The following is an 18932-nucleotide window of genomic DNA, read 5'->3' as shown; positions in this document are numbered from 1 at the left end:
AGATCTGTTATATCAATGCAATAGACAGTCATATAAATATTTACATAATTAGAGAATAGCATTATCCAAAGTTGGCAAAGAGAATAAATATTAGAAAATAATCTGACACACATTCTCAACAAGTGAGATATTCTAAATAGAAGAATCAGGCTCTATTCCTCCAATCTGACTAGTAGGAGAAAAATCAAAATCCTATGCAGAATCACTGTTAGATCAATTTAACGACTAAGGAAAAGATGACACCAAGTTGTTTACTGGTTTGTTTTTTTTTGTTTGTTTGTTTGTTTGTTTTAAACATGCTTAAATTTGGGTTTTTTTAATTAGGAAAAAGCCTCCCTAAAAGCTATATTTAAGCCTCAGTTGTATATTCGGAATATGCTATGCTATGTGTATGAGAAAAAGCCTTTTAATAGACTTCTATAGAGGACTAAAGGTTGGATTTTGCTGTAATTTACAATGGAACTATGTGAATTATGCATAATTTTTAACATCTGAGAGAAGTTATAAGGCATAAAATCTTGTTTCTGTTCTTTCTTCAGCTATTATTGTGTACAGATTGCCCTGGACCTGGAAGTGCAGCAAACTTCTAATGAAGTTCATACACGCTGGATTAAATACCATAGCTATGATTCTTGCAATTGTTGCTATGGTAGCCGCGTTTGAATACCACAATGCCCAGAACATTGCTAACATGTACAGTCTGCACAGCTGGATCGGGCTGACTGCTGTTATATTTTATTCTCTCCAGGTCAGAATCTAACTGTATTTATAAATGGGTTGTAACTTTGAGGAATGTTTCAAGTAATTTAGGCACAATAGGCCCTCACTAGTACACCGTAACTACTGGGATAGCCATTTTACACTGTGATTTGGCAAATTAGCATGTAAATGTGCAAATACTGGATCCTTGATTTTGAAGAAAAATGCATCTTAAAGCATATTTTGTTTATTTGCTGGGATAGTGGCCATTTATTTACTAAACAGTTACACAGTAGCGTGTTTCTAAGCTCTGTTAACTCCTGAAGTTAAAACAAGTTATTTGGTTTGTTGGAAGCACATTTAAATACAGTGAGAGCTTTTATTAAGGAAGTCTCAAATGAAGTAACTGCTTTTCTTTTTTTTCAGCTGTCATAATTTTAAGTAGTCACTTTCTGGCCTCATGACTTCTGTTTATCAGCAGAACAAGTGCTGCAGGGAGCAGTAGAGATCTAAAGGATCTAACATCTGAATGAGCTACTACTGGCTAAGCAGTTTTCCTGAATCAGCAAAACTTTGATAGATGTTTGTGATAGATGCTTTTAACTGCTCCTACTGGCAGAGAATTAGTGTCATCATAATGTAAAATGAGCTAACTTAATATGTTTTGCATTTGGCATAGAAGAGGACCAGGCATGCCCTGACATTTACAGTACACATACAGATGTGATGTTTCTGCATATACATTCTGAACTCCCTATATTGTGTTATTACACTATGGAAATTTATTTTGTTCTTTCAAATATTTTTTTTTGCCAAAACACCAAGAAGAAAAAAGACTTCATTATCTGTGATCAAGCACAGAAAATCCTCAGCTGAGGGGTTTGGGTTCTGGACTTTTATCCTTCACTGCTCAGGCTAGGAGCTACAGGAAATAGTGTTGAAATAGTGTTTTTAACACTTAGAAAGCATATTGCAGCATTGTTGAGTATATTCTCTATAGGTGAAAAAGTTAATGGAATGAGTATGAATAAGAAGGAACAATGTTATAAAAATCTTTGTCCTAATAATGCAGCTATTTCAGGGAAATGGCATGTCAGTCTTATGCTCACATACTCTGCCTCCAGGAACAATAGTGTAAATGTATTTATGTCAAATGTATGTTAATACAGTATAGCACACAGACATAAATTTAAGAATAGGGCAGAAATTTAAAATGGAGACTGTGTCTTGGAAAACAATGTCTCTGGAACAAAGTACTCAAAAATTACATGAATCTCAAAATGACTTCTCACAAAGCTGTGACAATAAGAAAAATATGGCATTAGCAAAACTAATATGAAATACTATGGAATAATTTTTTTTTAAATATAAAAAGAATGACCAGGAAAAAAAAGGTAATTTGAGAGTTGGAAAAACTTTATCTTCCAGTGCAAGATTTAAAAAGCTCTAACTGTTTAGCAAATCTAAGGAAGGTTAAGAGATGACTTGATTACAGTGTATTAAAAAGATTCCCAGGGAGAAAGTATCGGGCTCCTTAATCTGTCATGAAAAGACAAAACAAGGATTAAGACAGGAAGTTAAAGCAAGATGAAATACAAATTCATGCACTATTTCTAATTTAGCAGCAGGGCTGAGTAATGGTAGAACAAACTAAAGAAGGGATGCAACCTCAGTATGTCTGGGCAAGCCTGTGACTGCAACCATGTGACGCGATGGATTATTTTCCATCACGAAAATAGTGCTAATGGGAGAACTAATCTCCTCTCAATAACTTGACACCACCCATACACATCTTCTCTGTAAATGCCATCTGATTGATACATTGAGAGACCATTCCCCTTCTGAAGATATGTAGTTTAATTTAACTAAAACTCTAAAAAAGTAAAATTATTTAATCCACTCAAGTCAGAAGGTTAGACTGCCTTCTGAACTTCATTTATGTGTAAATCTGTAACAGGAGCAGAGAACAGGACTTGAAGAGACTGTAAACAAGTAGCTACTCACACCTTTAAGATATTACTGTATTAGTGACACTGAAAACTTGTGTTTTCAGTACTTAGTTTGGTTGCAGTTTTAGCATTACCTGTTAGTTTGGACACTGGTATTAAGTAGGATTATTTTTAAAATATTTGATGTCTGCTTCCTAAGTGCTAATCCAGAATTTTGCTTTGGTTTTGAAGGGAAACACATTCAAAAATAGAAATGCCAATTCTTTTCAAATTTTTACCTGAAGACATCTGAGAATGGAATTTTTACGATTATTTTTATTTTGCTTGAGAAGTGCATCTTGTTTTCTATATAACTTTAACTATAAATCTGTTTTGTGTTTAGCTCTTCTTGGGTTTTGCTGTCTTTCTGCTCCCTTTTGCTCCAGTTTATCTCCGAGCAGTTCTCATGCCAATACACGTTTATGCGGGTCTTACCATCTTTGCAACAGTGATTGCAACCGCTCTCATGGGAATCACAGAAAAGCTTATATTTTCATTGTAAGTATTTTTTCCACTTGTTTTTGAAGTTATTAATTGGAAACTATACTTCTGTTTGCACAGAATAATAATCATCTAGTATTGTGACATTGTTTTGTTTTAAAAAGACTACCCTGCAGGAGACTACTGGTTTTAGACCAGGATTGTCTTTAAAACAATCTTTTCTGACTTTTTCTTTCTCTTTCCCCTTTCAAAGGAGAGATCCTGGATACAGTGGATCCCCACCAGAAGCAACTTTTGTCAACTGTCTTGGTCTTTTGCTTGTCGTATTTGGTTTACTTATTTTGTGGATGGCAACCAGGCCCCATTGGAAGCGCCCCGTAGAAGAGAACACTAAAGTCCTGCGGCCCATTGGAGGGACTCCTGAAGGCACAGAGGTGGAATCCACAATGACAAGTAGTAGTAATGCAGATAAATCTGATCTGAGGATCAATAGTGAAGCAGCCAGAAAACAAAACCTCAAATTTGATGAAGCAGGCCAAAGATCAACCATGTAAAGAAAATACACAGAATAAAAGTACTATTATACTGCCAAATTCTGCCCCTCCCCCTGGTGGGGTTCCTTCTAATAGTTATTTTGATATAAAAATATGTTGGGGGGTTATTTTCATTATAGCTTGCTCAAAGAGACTCAAGTTTTCTGCATATGAGTTTAAATTCCAGTAAGTCCCAAACATATTATACTGGTTCCTGCTCAGTTCTCATTTAAAAAACGAGAGCATGAATGACATCACAATGGGAAAAGCACATAATTGAAAAATGTTTTCCACATAATTTCTTAATTTTATGCTTATATCACTTATAGCCATGAAAAATTAACAAGATTGAGACTAAATTTTGCTCTGAGTGATTTTGCAGGTTATGACTCAGTCATGCAGTATACTAGACAGAAGAATTTAGTTGTTCACACATAAACTTTCTGGTAACGTTCAGTTTTTTAGAGCTGTGATTTCTCTGGCTGATTAACCCCTTCACCAGCTGCTGAGATCTATAGGATTTGAGGTCATTCAGCACCTTGAAGAGTTGCTCCATAAAAATGACTCCAATTTTAGTCTAAAATTTTTAATTCAAAACAAGAAATTAAAAGTTTGCTTGATAACTTCATAAAATGTTATGTTTCCTTTACAAACTTGTAGGTTATTTTTTTTCTAAATCAGAATGTATCTGTTGGATTATGTGCAATCATTACTGAAATCTAAGGAAACGCAAAATCCGAATGCAGAATTTGTCTTATTTGAAAAGCTATAGAAACACACTTATAAAAAGATATATCACTTAAACCAAGTCCTGCTTTTATCCCAGAAGGCAGCATTTTACTATCAAGTTCTGTTGATTTATGGCACTAGACTAGGAATTAGGTTAGAAACCAGAAAAGACTACTATCAGTCTGTCAGAAAAAAAGGAGCCTGAAGTAAGAAATGCTTTCTCAAAGAAACAGCTGAGCTTTGTTGATTTGATTGAAGTGTTACCTATTAACCGAAAGCCAATTTGGGTATCTCCACACTGATACAATCGTTATTGTCACAGGCATGAAGACATACTTTATAAGCAAACTATCTAAACTCTATGACTTTTTAATTTGGAGTGTTAAATAATGCAGTTTGAGTCTCTACTGGCACTTTACTCTTATAGCTCTTTCTAATAATTGAAATATTAATGTATTATGCTCATTCATTAATTTCACAGATATAAACAATATTTATATTTTTACTACTATAGAAGAATAAGTATAGTAGATTATTTTGATTGCACGTCAAAAATGATGAGCCTTTCTATTATAATCTCTTGTAAAAGCTGCAGAGCCCACTACAAGTCCAAATTTGTTCATGTTGGAATAAAGACAGTTTCAGACAGCATATAATTTCCTAATTTTTTAAATACTACATAAATTTTTATCTACTTCAGCTTTTAAAAATGTTTAAACACAATAAACCTCAACAAATATGCCATTTTTGTAGTTCAGTGTTGTATTAGGAGAACCTCCCCGTTGGGGAATCGAACCCCGGTCTCCCACGTGACAGGCAGGATTATTCACCACTATACTAACAAGGACAAACGCCACCATATGCTGGCCTCCAGCCTGCGCCGCACCCGCGCGGCTGCCGGGGTGGATTGTGCCCTTGTGGGAAAGGAGAGGAAGAACTACAGAGCGCACAGAGGTTTGCCTGTCCAATTTAGGGGAGGGGAAGGGTGTCGGGCGGGCCCTGGGGATCCTCAGACCGGCGGGAGGGCGGGTGGGGCAGCCCTGTATGGAGTGTCGCAGGAGAGCAGTGTGAGGGAAGATCTGTGGTAACATGGTGGGGGAGGATAAGGCCAGGGTGGATAGTGGGTTCTTCTGGAGGTTGGGGGGTTTTGGCCAGGCTGGGGCCATGGGAGATACTCAAGCCCCGGGTGGGTGCGGGAGCCAGAACGATTTGTTTTTGGTTCACCTGCAGCTACTGCCCAGGTTCAGTTTGTTTTGAATTTATTTATTGTGTCCCGAAAGGGTGGTCAGGACAAAAGGATGTTCCTGGGTATTTCCCTGCGTTTGAGTATAGATGGGTGGCAGAAAAGTAGGGAGTGAAAGGCTTGCCCTAACCGTTTTGAGTGGGAAAGAAGCCTGTGTACTCCTATGCAGTGGCGAGCTATGCTGGCGATGGTACATGCCTTCAGCAGGGTCTCCCATGCCAGATAGGTCCAAAACGAAGGGTCAGATAAAATATGTCCATGGGCAGGATGAGCTCATTAGCCTTCTGCCAGTCATCCTAGGAGAAGGACAACTCTAATTCCAAACCCAGGCAGATGGAGCTTGCTTAGCCCTGTAAGGCCATCCAGCTAAGAGAAGGACACTCTAATCAAACCTAGGTCCTGAGGACCTTGCTGCCACCGTCCAAGCTCACTCGGCCCTGGCAGATGAACCTTAGGATTAAAGGGTGGGTCCAGTTCTGCGCATACTGCATCTCACCTAAAAAATCCATTGCGCAGGCTAGAGGGTGATATCCACATTTGTAAAGCCCTGTAGCGATGGGCGAGGGTCGAAACGGCAGGTGATAAGGGGCACTGGAAGCTGCAGACCCAACCCTGCATGCAGGCGGTTCAGGACATTGGTCGCTAGAGACTGACCCCGGAGATGACAGTCTCTTTCGGCAGCATCCTGAATGACCAAGCAGCCTTTTTCAAGGAGAGCGCTGCTTGCTTCACTCGGAGAGGGGCTTAGAAAAGGTGGCCTAACCAAAGCTCATCTCCCCCTTCACCTGGTTGGTTAACCGCGGCCAACGGGCATCTTCTTCTAATGCGGTCACACAAAGATCAAGAGACAAAGGCATATACCTGCCTCCAAAGGTGTACCCAAACTGACTCTGGCATGCTGGAACATCACAACCATGCTTGATTCTGCGAATAGTGGAGGCCCTGAGCGTTGGTCTGCCCTAATTGCCCACGAACCATCATGTCTCAACATCGACATCGCTGCTCTCAGTGAAGTTCGTCTCCACGAGGAAGGTGGCCTTAGAGAACATGGTGCTGGTTACACACTCTTTTGGTCAGGTAAACCCAGAACCAAAAGGCATCTTTCAGGAGTTGGCTTCATGATTAAAAACTCTATTGTTCCTAAACTCGAAAATCTGCTGACAGGTCACTCTGACCGCATTATCTCCCTACGCCTTCCACTACACAACAAGCAACGTCGTCCTCTTTAGTATATATACTCCAACTCTCCAAGCTGACCCTACCGAAAAAGATAAATTTTACACTGACCTGCGCTGCCTTACCCAAAAGGTTCCTGCAGATGATAAGATCATTATCCTTGGTGATTTCAACGCCAGAGTAGGAAAGAACTTTGAACCCTGGAAAGGAGTATTAGGCAAGCATGGTGTTGGAAACTGCAACGATAATGGTTGCCTTCTGCTAGAATTCTGTGCGGAGCAACAGCTTACCATCACTAATACTATCTTTCAGCAGAAAAATAGTCTGAAGACAACCTGGATGCATCCTAGATCTAAGCATTGGCACCTCATCGATTATATCTTGGTGCGACGGAGAGATGTCCACGATGTCCACCATACCCGCGTGATGCCCAGTGCAGAATGCCAAACAGACCATCGGCTTGTGCGCTGTAAACTTGACTTCAATCTTAAGTTCAAACCTAAAAGGGGCAGTATCCCAAGGAGGAGACTCCAAGTTAACAATCTCCAATCAGCCACAGTGAGAGACAGATTCCAGGCAAATCTTCAAACTAGGCTCGAAAATCATATGCCTTTGCTAACCTGTTGTCTATCTCTCCGTCAATCTTACCATCCGAGGAGATGAGGCTGCCTAGGTAATTAAACCGCTGGACTGATTTGAGCTCTGATTCACCAGTGGTGATATGGGGATGATGGAAGACTTCCTGAGGTGCTTCTTCTTCTTTAAGCTGACTTCCAGCCCAAAGAGCTCAGCAGCGTCTGCAAAGCAGGATGTTAAACGCTGCAGAGCTGCTTCTGTGTGGGCGACAAGGGCAGTGTCATCAGCGTAAAGCAGCTCCCAGACTGCAGCTATGTGCAGTCAGTCAAACAGTGAAGTATGACAGGGGAAGTGAATAAATGAACTCGCCTGTTGTAGTAATTTACTATGCAGCATTGTATACTGCACTCACCCAGGCAACAGCATTGTAACTTGTGTATCAGCCTGTTACTGTGTCTCATCCACCTGTGAAAATGAGCTCATTCAATCCTTGCACAGTACTAGGTCATCTAATACAAGCGTATGTTTGTATGGAAGGTAGTCAGTTCCCTAAGGATTGCTCTGGAAGAAATTACCTGTACAGTATACTGGGAAAAGCCCCACAAAATCTGTGACTTCTTTTGTTACAGCACTGACTTGGATGTATTGAAACAAACAGCTTTTAGGTGATTGGTTCTATCTGTTAAATTTAAGCTATAGTAACCAGTATGCCTTCTGTTTTACCTTTTATTCTAAAGGGAAGGATACCTGAAAAAAGAATGGTGGCATTTCTTTACTTCTCTATTCTGATGGTATAAAACTAATTGAAAATCGAGGATTAGGAACTGTTTGAGGGTAGCTTGCCAGAACATATTTTTGTTTTTTCAACGTAGAGGTTAAACACAATAGCAGAAACTCAGTGGAAGCTGAAAGATTCCATTTGGGGAAATTATGATAATCAGTCATATCTCATGTGCATGAACTGTGGGCTTCTGGCTACTGTCTGTGGGACGTCCCCATGAGATGCAGTAGCTGTGAGCTCCTAAACCTTGATCAACCTTGGTGCATGCAGTTTAAGACTGACCAAATATACTTTTGGCTTCATTCTAAACTGATTAAAAAGGTCTTTAAGTATCCTTGCAGAATATGAGATTAGTTCAACTACTAAATTAAAATACATAGACCTTTGGAGAGTAATCGTCCTAAATCTGCTTCTCAAAGTGGCCTTCCATTAACTTTCTTTCCTGCAACTTTTCTTGCCTGTATTTACAAGTAACAGTAGCAACATAGGAAATAAAGTGTATTTTCAAATACATAAATGGAAGGTAGAACTGTAGCTTTTTTATCAGGATTTTTCTACATGTTTATAAATCTGCTACATTGTTGTTTTTACAGTGAGATGATTGTGGAGTTTATATTCCAAGCTTGGATTCCTACAAAAACATAGGAAGTTACAAAACCTAACATTCAAAGTGCTATCTTTTTAAGATACCTGGAAAAAAAAATTAATGTATTTACATGCTGTCATGCAGTACTGCGCACAGAAGCAGAACAGTGTTTTTTATAACATTAATGAAACTGAGAAATGATGATGCAAATCAGATTTTAGAACTGAATGTACAGTAATTACATGTATGCTGTTACTACATGTAACCAAGAATATTGCATGTAATATTGTATATATGAATTATTTGTTTACATGGATATTTTATTGAGTGATTAAGAGATATTGCCAAATATTTTCTATTTCAGATGTCTTTCTTTTGCTTTTATTTCAGAAAATTCCTTCCTCTGTTTCTAACTGTTCACAAGAACTTAAAAAAATATTTTATTGTTCTGTTACCCAAGGTACTTATTTATAGATGAAAGCATGTGTTTAATTACAATGTCTATTTTCCTTATTCTTTTTTATATGTTAATAAAAATGACTTTTCAAGCTTATGATATTGAGTACAGATTTTTATTAAGGTACTAAAATACAACTTTCTAAATTTGGATAAAGACCAAATTATTCCTAAACTACTTTTTGAAAACAGGACGATAATTGTACAAAGTTTCTTAAATACTTCTTAATTTCAAGTATTTATGATGATCTTTCTGATGAAATTTATGTCCTGTTATGTAGTGCTAGTAGAAAGATAATCAGTATTTAATGGAAAGTGAAGGAATTCACTGTATAAACAATCTGTATTTCACCTTATGATCAGAATAGAAATTCCTCATAGCAGTTGTTAGAGGGGGGGAAAACCCAAACCAAAACTATCCTGTCATGACATTGCCATAGCAAGTAGGGGTATATATCATGAATTCTGATATATGATGGTCACATGATGCACTGTAAGATCCAAATACCCTCAGATAAGTAACAGCCAGACTAAACACAGACCCCATGGAATCTTCTGACCCAATTTTACATCTGCATATCAAGTTACTTATAAGTAGGTTATTGATCATAAAATGCTATAAATGGTAAAAACATCTGTATGAACATATCTATGACAAGTAAGAATTAAGGTATGTTCTGAAGCTCAGTAAGATTAAGGAAACTCTTCTAAAAGTGAAAAGCATAAACTGAATATTCTGGAATACCATACAGCTGTTGGCAAATACTTTCCAACATTGTCATCATCATGGAATAGTAGAAAATACTATTACAAACATCAGTAGAAAACCTACTGCATTCAAACCTGACAATTCCCTATTGCTGACAACTTCCCTTAACTGTCACCTGTAGGCTGGATGTGTTGGGAAAAATTCTGGTAAAATAGTCCATGTTCTTTAAATACATTGATTACTACAAAATTCAATAAAAGCTCAATTGTATTCAAAATTGAAAGAGGGGACTCAAATTTTGGCAGGAGGGCTGCATTTGTATGGAGAAGTGGGTTTTGTAAGTAGTTGATAAAACTTCGCAATTTACGTACAGATTTTTGCATTGTGCTATGGTGTGAGTAACACTTTTGCTCTGTAAGACTAGTGGGCAGTAGTGAAAGGTAAATTATTACAGAGGTAGAAACTCAAGTCCGGATGAACAAAATGGATGACAACAATTCCAAGCAATTTGGCTAACATAAGAGGTAAAGTTGAGAAAATCCAGTTACTACTGGACACATACCAGAAGTCTAAAAAATGACAAGGCCACATTCTTCTGTTAATTCTTACAGAAGAAGTAGAAAAAACTGGTATAAATTTCAGTGAGCTCACTTATGTTCACCAACTGTAGTCATAAGAGAGTGTTAGTTTGGGGCTTGAGTTTACAGTTGAGTCCATGGCCACATATACTGACTACTCACTGGGTCTCAAATTCCAATTTCTTGTCATCAAGTCACACCATAGCTATAAATACAGCTATCAGAAAATGGATAAAAGTTATGAAAATGTTTGCAATTTCTATTTCAATTTTCACTAGCATTTCATTCCAACAACAACAAAAAAAAACCACCTAGTAGTACTCAAATTCTCCAGGATACTATTAAATAGTGCGATTAATAGCATGATTTTCAAATATTTTTGTGGCAGATGATCCTCATATACACAAGCAGTAATCCACTAGGTGGCAAGCACTACCAAAATGGCCCTTGGGAGTCAGATGCAATTCTAGCACTGCTTTAGATGATATAATATGATAAGTCATCTGTCTCAAAATAGAATTACAAAGTTAGTAGACATAGAACACACAGAATTTATATATTTACTTTTCTATTCTTAAAACTTAAAATACAGTATTTCTTCATCCTTGATGTTGGAAATTGTTCTTTATTGCGCTCCACCTCAGAGCTCTTAAATTCCTGTTTGTAACTTCTGTGTAAATACAAGTTTGGTTAAAAGACTCAAAAAAAGAATATAACAGATTAGAAATAAGCTCACATATAAGATATGAAGGTAGCAAGAATTAGAAAACAAACAGGAACTTCCAGTACTTTTGCCATTTGATCTTGCAGTCTCACATAAAATTTGATCCTGAAAAAGAGAACACTAGTGCCAATTTCAAATAATGGAAAACTACAGTTCTGCCCTCTGATACGCGCTGACAGCTTCCGTTCCTCATTTACTCCCGTTGTGGATATTGACTTGTTTTCTGATATATTCCACTGAATATACTAGTTTCAGTACTACTGAGAGCTATTTTGCACATGGTATGGTAGTGCTATCACTTGATCTTACTTGGTTATCTGTTCTCTCAGGCTACACTGGAAGATATTTTGTCTCCTATAGCTAACTATGGCAGCAGTTTCATAGTGTTAGTAACAGTGGAGTACTACTGTACAGGGCACTGTGGTTTTTCACAAAGCTTGCTATTTGTGTTTAGGTCAACAAAGTGGCAAAATTCAGTGTAATTCTGATTCTCCAGAACATTATTCTCATTATTACTATGACTATTGGATCTGCTAGAAATACTAGGTTAAAATATCCTAGCAATCCTAGTGCTTGATCCTTTTGTTGAAAACAGCAATTGCTGTTGCAGTTAAGGGATAGCTCATAGATCACTGTGGCAATGGGAGTACTAATACTGTCTGGCTCCAGTTTCTGAACAGATATAGAGAACAGGATTAAAAATAGAAGAAAATTTACAAATTTACATGGTTGTTCATTACTTTGATTACTGCATCTGTAATGAGGAATTTGAACATTTTCGTCTGTTCCAAATGCAAGACTGCATTTTGTGTAATGTTAAAATTGTCAGGGCCCTGAACACACTAATAGGCCTTAGTGGCCCTGACCAGCCTCACCTGGTACCCTCACCCCCACATGCCTGCCCACAAATCCAAGGGCTCTAATTAAGCTCAGTCTGGGTGCTTTGGGGCTTGCCTGTGCCCCCTTGGACCTGACTTCCTGGCCTGATTTCTGCCTGACCCCATCACCAACGTCCTGCTCAGTGAGCACAGGACTCTGACCCCCAATAGGTTGGGTTATGACCTGTGGATTGACTTTCCAGCATGACTGTCGACCTGCCTCAGCAGTTGAACCTGGTTGCCATTTCCATGCCTGCCCCGCTCCCAGCCAGCCCTCATTGCTCCCTGACATATTCAGCCTGTACTCAGAAATTGAGTATTTGCTATAGACATGCCGTGGCTTCTCCATTTATAACTATTTCTTCTCTTCCTATTGTTTTATGGAAATACTGTGCTTAAAAAGCTTCAAAATTACATTTTAGTTATAATCTACAAATCACAGATGAGGTGCATGGAGTGAACTGTTTGCTGGACAGTTAGTCCATAAAGCAATTTTTTTCCTGCATTTACAATGATACAAAACAATACCATCACTTCACAGGTCTCCATATCTAATAAGAGTAGCATCTGCAAATATACATTTCCATGTTGAAAAGTATGCTTAAAATCTGTAGCAACGTAAAATGAGAGATAAATCTTGTCCTCACTTTATTGCACACTGTAAGAAGTTGCAAGGGCCTTGCAAAACAGAACCTCAGCAGCTTTCAAAATGTATTGATAACTATACAGCTGGTGACTGGAAATAACAACTGCAGCCCTGCAAAGAAGGCACTGTTATGCATGGATTTGGATGAACTCTTCTCGGCTACCAAGCAGTGGGACCCTGGCAATGGCACTGCAAAAGCCTGGGAAGAATTTGCCTATCCATGAGATTGTAAGTGTACAACCATAAGCACTATCTGAGTTTGCATACAGACCTAAGCACTGCTATCCGATCCTCAAATAAATGACATAAAATTCACGGGCAGTACAGGCAGTCAGCCACTGACACATCAACAGCTGTTCAAATCCCCCCCAGTAGTGTTACTCCACTTCGAAGAAAAGTATCTTTAAGTAAGAATTGCTCCCAGTGATTTTAGTTGACTTCAGAGACAGTAGACTTTACTGTTATTCCAGTCTCTGACTGTACCTGTACTGCATTTGTACCTGCTTTTAGTAAGAAGTCAAATATTCTGGCACAGAATCACATAGAGTGTTGCTTTTGATTTCTTCCTTTGCAAGCCTACTCCAGTCATCGGGGAGTCTTGTGTACTCTGTTTGAACCTCTTTCTTATTTTCAATTGCTACTCAGGTACCAACTATAGGAAGCTCTATCAAGGAATCTACACACGGTTTGAGATCTCCACAGCGACCCCCAGGTCTTCTTACTAAGTGAAGAGGTGACTACAATCCTGTGAGAGTTGACATTTTTTTCACATTTCTTTCACATTATTTTGTACTTACTAACATTATGCTTTCCAAGCTACTGAGTTACATGTGCTCCATTCACTAATTAACATTTCCTTCTTATTCCATATTCCTTTCTCCATTTCTTCTAAGGACATTTTATTCCTATATTTGTATACCCTGAATCTCTGCTCTAACAAATGAAATCTTTATATCTCTGGATATGTTTTCTCTGGTTTATAACCCTAGTAACTAATCTCTCATTTTTGGGAGGGTAACTCAGTTTAGTATGAGCAAGACAATTCCTCCTAATGCCTTAAAGGACTAATTCACTCTGAAGTGAAATCAGCTCTTGTGGAATGTAATAACTGGATAAAAGACATTTTGTACATCAGTCCAATATGTACAAACTCAAATTATATTACAAACCACACGTTTAGTTTTATTATGTTATCGATATGTTTATATGATAGTTATTTGTATTACACTTAGTCTTCCTTTGCCTATCTCTAAACATTTAAAACATCCCTAATCAAATTACAAATAATATTTTTTAACATTTAGGACTGTAATAATAAAAAATATCTTGAGGTTTTGCTCTAACATTTTGAATTTTCAATTAAAAATATTTTTGTTGCTTTAGAGTCAGTCTGTATGTAAAAGATATAAAATCCATCCCACCAGCTACATCTAACAATTTTTAGTTACTTTATAATTTAAGGTCTGACTCATTTTGAGAGAAGACAGCTTGTGTAGCCTCTATGTAAAACAGTAGGAGAAGCAGAAACTTCAGTCTGTTCTCATTATAAATTTGTTTATTCAGAAAGAAGCTTTGAAAGGCTGGCAGGCTTGCTGAACAATGAGTTGTTATTCTTTGAAGGCATATTATCTTTAAAAATACAAGAAAACCTGAAGTGTTTCTAATGAGAGAACTCGTATTTTTGAAAGGAAATAAATGGAAGAGTTTGAGAGGATATTTTTGTTGTGTTTTTTTTTTTCTTCCTCCTGGGGCTGCCTGTTGCTCTTATGGGGAAATTTCCTGCTGATTTGACTTTCTATTCTGCTGTGAGACTGATGCCAAGATTTACATGATTGCTGTGGATAGAAACTGGATTTAGCATAAGGAAGATAACTGCTTTTCCCCTAGGGAGAGACAGAAAAGGGAAAGACAGAGTGGGGCACATAGACAATATTATTTGAAGCTATATTCTTGGTCAATTACTTTATTCAGCCTCTATTTTAGGTTATGCTGCAACTAATAAAAAGCAAGAAAGCTACTGGTCTCAAGCCAGGAACAAGATAAGGAAGGAAACTCTTTGTAGTTTAATGCAAATGTCCAACTATAATGGAAGCAATGTACTGGTTTTATATAGAATTGTCATAGTACATCTTGTAACATAAATGTAATTAACAAAAACTCTCATCAGAATTTGCTGGGTGTTGATTTGCCTGATATGCGGAGTCCTTCAGCAGAGAGAAAAGAGTGAGTGTAGAACTGTGCATCGTTACAGTTATTTTAGCAATTCATCGTCTGTACAGTCTTTTGCACATCCTTTAATTTTGAACTACATGCTCTGAACATTTAAACAGGGGTTAAGATTTTTGCTTATAAAGCAGGTTTGCGCAACTTGAAATCATTTCCAGCCAGTGGGCAGACTGTTGTCTTCTGTTAACCTACAGTACCTATGGAAAATGCAATCTTTTGAGGTACTGAGAAAAGTTTGCATCACAATGCAGGAAACTTCACAAGCAAAGCAAGACTCCACAGTAAGCACACAAGAAATACTGTGGGCAGAAGGCAGTTTGAGGGAGTTTGGCTCTGAGAGGGTATGGGTTTTCAAATGTAATTATTAACAGATCACTTAACCAAATTTAAGTAATTTTTCTAATTAAATAATATACACCAAATAAATTAAAAACCATAATGAGTCAGTAATTAAACAAACCAGAAATAAATATTATCTACTTGATCTAAAAGTTTAAATTCAGTAACTGGAAGATAGTATCATATTACTGAGGTAAATATTCTGGAGTTCTGGAACATCTGGAAGATGTTGAAGAGCACAGGGCCCAAGATGGAGCCCTGTGGAACCCCAGTAGTGACAGGTCTGATGTTACCTCATTCACTATTACCCTTTGTGCTTGACCCGTGAGCCAATTTATATCAGTAATACAAATATAATAAGAAGAAAGCTTTTCACTGAGGACAGCAGAAAATGCCCAGTGCATTGAATTCAACTAAGTTGTATGACTGAAGGTCTAAGGGGCTTAAGCCTAGATTTCTACAGTGAAAGTATCTGTATATCCACCCAAAGATGAAATTATGAATACATCTGCTTTGCTTGAAATAATGAAAAATCTCATTGAGAAAGTGTGCTTTACATTCCACAAGTCAATGCTGTTTATTACACTGTTATCACACACATGCAGCCATTTGTTATAGAATAAACAAAATTACTTTTTTTGTGTTTCACCGGGTCAAAAAGCACAGGCAAAGATGTGCTGCAATTCATTACCATGTCACTGGAAAAGCTTTCATAAACATGAAGCTTCCTTTCTGGATTTATAATCAAATCACATTGAATTTGATGTCAGAGAGCTCATCTAATTAGTTTTCATCGACTTAAATATATGTTTATGTTTCTTAGCTGTTGTTGTCAGCTTTACAACAGTGTTTTTCATTAAAGGTTGGCAAAAAGTATTTAACCATATCTTAAGTGGACTCATCTGCACAGTTCTGGTTGCTGGGATATTCTGCTAAAATCTCTTGATTATTCAGAACAGTTTTGTGTATGATAGACCCTAATCCACCATCTTTATGCAGCTGTACACAAGATTGAATCAAAATCAAGATGGGAAGGCTTGCAGAATGAATAAGCAAACAAGTGTTTCTAAAATAAAAAAAATATCTGTCACAGGTTTCCTGATGATATGAAAAGTATAACACATTGTAGTGAGCCTACCATCTGAACATGTGGAAGGAGAAATACAGAACACAAAGCTACAAAAATCCAATAAAATTGTAAAGTCTTTTCGTAGTATCGATTCTACAGATCACGTTATTTCTCGAGGCCAGAGACAGACTCTCATAACGTGATCCTTTTCCAAACAAAACAGGTGTCCAAGTAAAAGACAGTTGTGCTTTTCACCACAGTTTTTAAGGAGACTATTGATTTTGTATGTGTCCATTTAAGTGTGTCTATTTGAGATGTGTTAGGATGGTTTTTTTAGAACTATTGAACACCCATAATTGACTGTTGAGGTCATTATCATTCTTGGTGTTCATTTTAGTTCATACAGTTAATAATCTTAAGAATATCCAGTTTGTCATTTTCTTGTTCAGCAGTTCTATTTTCTATACCATATTAACAAAGATATATAAAAATCTTTTCTCTCTTCAACTCACTATCCATGTATAATTTCTTTGCTCTGGAGTGGTCTAGCATGATGTTCTGGAAGTTGTTTGAGATATATGCAACACAGATAGGATGTTCCTGCACCAATATATTCTAGCATTGTCATTTTGGATGCTCCTCCAGTACAAAATCAGTTCTAATTTATTCCTAACATCTTTATACTGCAGTGTCAGAAGTTTCATCCTCCACACTTCCCCCGTCTCCTGACACATAGTTTTGCACATCTGGTTGCCTTTCTGTTATTTGCTTTGGACAGTCTCTTTCCAATTCAAGCTAAATATGGAATAAAATATTTTGCTTTAAAGGCTTATTCTTTCTCTTTCTCTTTGGTTAGCCTGCACATTCGGTAACATTTTAGAACCTTCTATTTACCTTTCAAGCCATTTCAGAACATCTCAATATTTTTGCTCTTATTTTAGAACCTTCAGAAAATCAGAACTTCTTTCCTGCATTCACATACAAAGCAACAGCAAAGAGAACCTAGCTGTAGTTTTAAAAACTCAGAACATTGAGGTTTGACTACTATTCCGAAAGAAGTCCTTTAAAAAGGGAAATCTTGGGAACATTTACCTTTGTGTACCACAGTACAGTGCAGAGATCTTTGGCATACTGATGACAGAATCTGCAGATTCCCTTTTAGCTCTCTAGGGAGTCTTACGAATTTCAGATGCAGTAGTCCATGGTTCAATTTCTTGCTGGAATGGATTCTCCACAAGTAGGGATAACCCTTCATTTGATGCTTACTCACTTGGATATATTTCTGTATTCCATACTGGCCATATCAGGGTTTGCAATGCTTATTTATTTTTGCCAGAACACGCTCCTGCATTAGCTGGTATTATTACACTTACATGGTTGAAATGGCACTTTTCTTCTATGACCTTCTTTTCATTAGCTTAAAATAACTTTTTAAAGCAATTATCTCTAGGCCAATACTTCTCAGGCTTGTTTTCAGGCTAACAGTTACATTTTTACCATTTTTAGTTGGAAGAGAATGCACTCAGTAGTTTTTGAGGATCAGGCTTTCAAATATATACAGATACAGCTGGCAAATGCAATAGTTCCTTATTTCCATTCATTTAATTTTTATCCTCCTAACTATAAGTAAGTATGATATAGTAACACCTCAAATACCACTTTCAATCTTTTTTGTTTTGAAGTTCCTCCTGAAGTTTGTTTTTGTTAAGTTGTACGGTATTTAGAGCATCTTTTGACTTATTACCTGAATTTATTACATAAAACTAGTAATAACCTCAATATCTTTATTATATGAACTGTGCATAAGTTAACATACACACTATATGCATGTATTGATACATTACCTCAATTATATAACTTTAATTTATATTAAAATAATAAATACATTGTCTAATATCTCAATTAAAATATAGCTTAATTCCATAACAGAGATGTTAATGTTGTAATTTTAAATCTGTAAAAGCTACATAACTAGGTAAGATTTCAAAAGAATATTATGTTCTCTAGGTAAATACATCACAGTGTGGCATAATGTATAACATGACATTTTATGACATCATGGTCATATATATATATATACACACAAATATATATAAAAAACAGTAACACAGTTTAAAGAAATAGGTTATTGCACTTGAAAGACAGCAGATGAAGATGGGAGACATGGAAAAATTACCTTTATGCAAACCTTACGCTGTACCACCTGGCAGCTTGTGTCACGTACCCTTCAGCCACCACTGAATCTCCTGTGAACAATGGAAGATTCAATAAAATGATCTCAGAGATCTAATTGATCGATTTCCATCAGTAATTTAGAGATAGATTTTCAAAGGCATGAAAACCTAATAAGAATGCATCTAATTGATTTTCAGAAAGAGCTGAGGACTTGATTCTGCATTTACTGCAGTTGGCACTGAAATTTTCATTGATTTAAATAAGAACAGGTTCATACCTGCAGAGACTAGCTGCTATTTATGCCTTTCACACTATCCCTTCTATAGCTAGAGATTTCTTCCCATTTTTTGTACAAATAACCTACACACTTGATGTGAAAT

At 37.0% G+C, this 18932-nt stretch overlaps 2 protein-coding genes across 4 annotated transcripts in view; one reads left to right on the top strand and one right to left on the bottom strand.

Annotated features, from left to right (window-relative positions):
• DCAF17 (DDB1 and CUL4 associated factor 17) overlaps positions 1–4355 on the top strand; it is a 38689-nt gene extending 34334 nt beyond the window's left edge. For both annotated transcript variants that reach the window (XM_027678578.1, XM_027678583.1), the window contains 3 exons: positions 540–748; positions 3031–3185; positions 3382–4355. In XM_027678578.1, the coding sequence (XP_027534379.1) occupies positions 540–748; positions 3031–3185; positions 3382–3682 (665 nt within the window). In that variant the 3' untranslated portion in view covers positions 3683–4355. The remainder of the gene's footprint in view (positions 1–539; positions 749–3030; positions 3186–3381) is intronic.
• Positions 1–18932, bottom strand: part of METTL8 (methyltransferase like 8) — an 85699-nt gene that overhangs the window by 59126 nt on the left and 7641 nt on the right. For both annotated transcript variants that reach the window (XM_027678586.1, XM_027678584.1), the window contains exon 2: positions 18554–18623. The gene's annotated coding sequence lies outside the window, so the exon portion shown is untranslated. The remainder of the gene's footprint in view (positions 1–18553; positions 18624–18932) is intronic.

The sequence above is a fragment of the Neopelma chrysocephalum genome, unplaced genomic scaffold (assembly GCF_003984885.1).
Source record: "Neopelma chrysocephalum unplaced genomic scaffold, ASM398488v2 Primary Assembly neopelma1_44, whole genome shotgun sequence".
Taxonomy (NCBI): domain Eukaryota; kingdom Metazoa; phylum Chordata; class Aves; order Passeriformes; family Pipridae; genus Neopelma; species Neopelma chrysocephalum.
This window is presented reverse-complemented; position numbering and strand designations above follow the sequence as displayed.